Genomic DNA, 5000 nt, shown 5'->3' with positions numbered 1-5000 from the left:
TTTAAGTGTACGAAACAACACTAAAATGATTTTGAGTACAAAGCAAAATGAGAATTATGAGTGTGCAAAATGATACGAAAATGTTGAGTGTACAGAACAACACGATGATGATTTTGAGTGAACAAAACACGAGAATGACTTAGAGTGTACAAAATAACAGGGAAATTATTGTAAATGTAAGAGTAAAGAACAATACAAACATGATTTTGAGTGCACCAAAAGCACACAATTGATTCTGAAAGCCACTCACGCGACTCTGCCTCTGCCTCGCGACTCACCAGCCCGGAAGATCTGTTGTAGGCCAGCGTAATCTGTACTTCTCGTGACATCTAAAGGATTTGGAAGTTCACATTCACAAGTGTGAAGATCGTTTTCTACATTACAGTTATATATTTGTTTTGAGAGATTCATCTATCTGATGCTACAGGTTTGTTAAAAAGGACAGGCTTTGGCTTCGCTCTCTGTTTTTTTTTATCTTCCTCCTCCTCGTCGTCAACCTTTGCATCTCGGATCACAATTATTATATCTTTTTGTGTGTGGAAATGAAAGGGAATGAATAAACAAAAATGCAGGAGTGATTAGGACAAAGAAAGGATAACAGCGAACGGATTAGAAGCCATTTCTTTCTTTCTTTCTTTCTCTCCGTAAACCAAGAGGTGGTGCAGAGGGACTTCTTGAAACCTATCGTGTCCGGGAGTGAAGAAGGCATAGCACCCTAAAGGATCGGATACCTTAATCCTTAATCCGAACCTCAATTTGCCTGTTTCTGTGTGCAGTCTTTAGGGATTCGATCCTTCGATTTGAGGATTTCACTCCTACGCTGCGAGTAAATGTGAAACGAGTACGATAATGAAACGCGATTTTTAGTCCGTTTCCGTAGGATATATTAATCAGAGTCAATTAATACGTGAGGTTAAGATAGACGCAAGTTCTTGAACACCGACTATTAATTTCATATATATTTAAGGAATTTATTCTCCCTATCGTCTATAATCATCATCTTATGAACCAAAATGACTGTCCAGGCTGGCCACATCATTATTATTTTTGGTTGCTGTGATACTGTTACGTATTTTGACAACATCTGTTCCCTGAGAGAGACGAGCAAGTGTGCAGCTCCGTCTCTCTGCCGTTGCCTCTCCACGCTCCCTCGGACACGCGGGGAACGGTTAGTAACTGGCCCCGAAACGTCTTGGCAACGTGTCCTACAGAACACTTTATCTTCTGGTTGCCTCTTTCCGTTGGGACGATTCGCGGAGATGTTGTCTCTTGCATCACACAGTGTCCAGTCGCCCCCTTTTCTTGGCGCGTCGGATACACAAAGTGAAAAATCATATTGAAGCACCTACTGTACCAGACCCCGTCGCTGCCTCCCGGGTCTCAAGCTCAATAAACTGCGATGGGGGGAGGGGAATGAAAGCCGTTCTTTTCACCCTCCCCCAATTAAAGGAGAAAGCTCTGACTGAACATATTCAACCCCCAGCCAAATGATGATAACGCTTGGTTGCAAAAGAACGCTGGAACCCAAAAGGTGGAGCTTCATGCCCTGCGAATAAGTCTCGGCTGTGCCATAGGCCAAACACCCAGCGGGAGCCGGCGGGTCCAGTGCCAGACAGAGACCCGAGCCGTCGCCAGCAGAGGAGTTCCTCTGTCGCTCCCTGGGACGTCGCCCTCAACTAAGGTGGGTAACGCGGATGGAGGGTCAACTCCACTATGTCTATAGAAAACCAATGATTTATGTTCCTTTTTTTCTTTGAAATTTCTCACTGCTTTGTATTATAATGGAAGATACTTATTTAGACTATGACACAGGCTGGGCATCAAAGTTTCGAATCTTCTTTTTCCTGTTGGGCCAAAACAGAGAGAGTTAGAAACCACTGCTAAGGGGCAGTTCTGTAAAGAGAGGCTTATTAACTTTGTTGCACCAAAGGTCTTTCCAAGCAACTGTTTTTTCTTTTTATATATAATATCTACTCATTTCTTTATATATATATATATATATATATATATATATATATATATATATATATATATATATATATATGGATTGATTGTTGTTAAGTAGTAATCTCAGAACACCTCTTCAAAACAGAAGCAAAACAAATCACGAAATTACTCCAGATCATACTCAGAGCGAACCATGTACTCACAAAACTGAAGCTGCGGGATGAAGACATGGAAGCAGGGGTTCTCTCCTCCTCAATGGGTTCCATGGGTTCGTCTCCGTTAAGCGGTAGAACCATTGGCTGGGGGGTGTAGCTGCAAGGGGACACGTCGACGGCCGCCGCGGCCTCCTCGCCGTCGGAGCCTGACTCAGACTGCTCGTCCAGGCGCTGCTCCTCCTGCGGGGAAGGGCGCGTGGGGAACGGCTCGGCTGGGACCATGCTTGGGTATGTATGTGTGCAAATACACACGCACACACACACACACACACACACACACACACACACACACACACACACACACACATATATATATATATCTGTCTATGTGTGTGCGTGTGCATGTGCGTATGCATAGGGCTCCATATAATGTCCAATACCAATCATTTTCATTATTGTTCAAACTTTCCTCATAATCATTGCTATCAAATATCACCGTCGTCATCCTATTACCCTCATGAGCCCCATCACAGTATATTCCTACACCAACACCGCCACCCCATCATCCACCCCACTTTACCTTAATCTTATTCACCCAGTGTTGATGGTTCTCCTGCAAATGTTGCGTTTGCAAGCAGAAGATCTTGCGTGTGCGTCCGCTGTTCTGGGTGGCCGTGTCCGATTCGCTGGTGGGAGGATCGTCGTCCTCCTCGTCAGGAAACTCGTCCAGTTTGAGATTGGGTTCAGCATCCTCGTCCTCGCAGGAGTCTTGCCACACGCCCGGCATCAGACCCGCCTCCCCGTAGGCATTGCAGAGCGGGGCGACGAGGTGGTTGATGAAAGACTCTTGCAATTTGGAGAGCTGGGGATTCGTGCGGTCCATGTAGGGCGAGATAGGGAGGCCTAGGGACTGCTCCTCGTCACCTTGGGGAGGGGAGGGGGGTTAGTATAGGTGTGAGGGGGGTGGTGGTGATGGTGGTGAGGGGGATGGGGGTGGTGGTGATGGTGGTGAGGGGGAGGGGGGTGGTGGGGATGGTGGTGAGGGGGATGGGGGTGGTGGTGATGGTAGTGAGGGGGAGGGGGGTGGTGGTGATGGTGGTGAGGGGGATGGGGGTGGTGGTGATGGTGGTGAGGGGGAGGGGGGTGGTGGTGATGGTGGTGAGGGGGAGGTGGGTGGTGGTGATGGTGGTGAGGGGGATGGGGGTGGTGGTGATGGTGGTGAGGGGGATGGGGGTGGTGGTGATGGTAGTGAGGGGGAGGGGGGTGGTGGTGATGGTGGTGAGGGGGAGGGGGGTGGTGGTGATGGTGGTGAGGGGGATGGGGGTGGTGGTGATGGTAGTGAGGGGGAGGGGGGTGGTGGTGATGGTGGTGAGGGGGATGGGGGTGGTGGTGATGGTAGTGAGGGGGAGGGGGGTGGTGGTGATGGTGGTGAGGGGGAGGGGGGTGGTGGTGATGGTGGTGAGGGGGAGGGGGGTGGTGGTGATGGTGGTGAGGGGGAGGGGGGTGGTGGTGATGGTGGTGAGGGGGAGGGGGGTGGTGGTGATGGTGGTGAGGGGGAGGGGGGTGGTGGTGATGGTAGTGAGGGGGAGGGGGGTGGTGGTGATGGTGGTGAGGGGGAGGGGGGTGGTGGTGATGGTGGTGAGGGGGAGGGGGGTGGTGGTGATGGTAGTGAGGGGGAGGGGGGTGGTGGTGATGGTGGTGAGGGGGATGGGGGGTGGTGGTGATGGTGGTGAGGGGGAGGGGGGGTGGTGGTGATGGTGGTGAGGGGGAGGGGGGTGGTGGTGATGGTGGTGAGGGGGAGGGGGGTGGTGGTGATGGTGGTGAGGGGGAGGGGGGTGGTGGTGATGGTGGTGAGGGGGAGGGGGGTGGTGGTGATGGTGGTGAGGGGGATGGGGGTGGTGGTGATGGTGGTGAGGGGGAGGGGGGTGGTGGTGATGGTGGTGAGGGGGAGGGGGGTGGTGGTGATGGTGGTGAGGGGGAGGGGGGTGGTGGTGATGGTGGTGAGGGGGAGGGGGGTGGTGGTGATGGTGGTGAGGGGGAGGGGGGTGGTGGTGATGGTAGTGAGGGGGAGGGGGGTGGTGGTGATGGTGGTGAGGGGGAGGGGGGTGGTGGTGATGGTGGTGAGGGGGAGGGGGGGTGGTGGTGATGGTAGTGAGGGGGAGGGGGGTGGTGGTGATGGTGGTGAGGGGGAGGGGGGTGGTGGTGATGGTGGTGAGGGGGAGGGGGGTGGTGGTGATGGTAGTGAGGGGGAGGGGGGTGGTGGTGATGGTGGTGAGGGGGAGGGGGGTGGTGGTGATGGTGGTGAGGGGGAGGGGGGTGGTGGTGATGGTGGTGAGGGGGAGGGGGGTGGTGGTGATGGTGGTGAGGGGGAGGGGGGTGGTGGTGATGGTGGTGAGGGTGAGGGGGGTGGTGGTGATGGTGGTGAGGGGGAGGGGGGTGGTGGTGATGGTGGTGAGGGGGAGGGGGGTGGTGGTGATGGTGGTGAGGGTGAGGGGGGTGGTGGTGATGGTGGTGAGGGGGAGGGGGGTGGTGGTGATGGTGGTGAGGGGGAGGGGGGTGGTGGTGATGGTGGTGAGGGGGATGGTGGTGGTGAAGGTGAGGAGGATAGTGGGAATGATGATGGTGATAGTAGTGAGGGTGATGTTGGTGATGGTCATAATGTTGCTAATTATTACGATGATGAAGATAATAATAGTGATAATAGAGGATTATGATGGTGATGGTGATGAAGTGGTAGTGATAATGTTGGTGATGATAATAATGATAATTATGATAGGACAATGATAATGATGATAACGATTACGGTAATGATGATAATGATGATGCTAGTGATGATAATAATGATGAAGATGATAACAAAAAGAAAACATCCCTAATATCATCTTTTTATCTCTTATC

The 5000-nt window shown here is 52.2% G+C and overlaps 1 protein-coding gene across 3 annotated transcripts in view; it reads right to left on the bottom strand.

Annotated features, from left to right (window-relative positions):
• Positions 1-523: 523 nt before the first annotated feature.
• The window catches only part of LOC125036917 (cGMP-inhibited 3',5'-cyclic phosphodiesterase B-like), a 176043-nt gene continuing 171566 nt past the window's right edge, over positions 524-5000 (bottom strand). For all 3 annotated transcript variants that reach the window (XM_047629875.1, XM_047629876.1, XM_047629877.1), the window contains 3 exons: positions 2683-3026; positions 2151-2342; positions 524-1844 (listed from right to left, as the gene is read on the bottom strand). In XM_047629875.1, the coding sequence (XP_047485831.1) occupies positions 1821-1844; positions 2151-2342; positions 2683-3026 (560 nt within the window). In that variant the 3' untranslated portion in view covers positions 524-1820. The remainder of the gene's footprint in view (positions 1845-2150; positions 2343-2682; positions 3027-5000) is intronic.

The sequence above is a fragment of the Penaeus chinensis genome, chromosome 22 (assembly GCF_019202785.1).
Source record: "Penaeus chinensis breed Huanghai No. 1 chromosome 22, ASM1920278v2, whole genome shotgun sequence".
Classification (NCBI taxonomy): domain Eukaryota; kingdom Metazoa; phylum Arthropoda; class Malacostraca; order Decapoda; family Penaeidae; genus Penaeus; species Penaeus chinensis.
The sequence above is the reverse complement of the archived record's forward strand: the minus strand, read 5'-3'. Positions and strand labels throughout refer to the sequence as shown.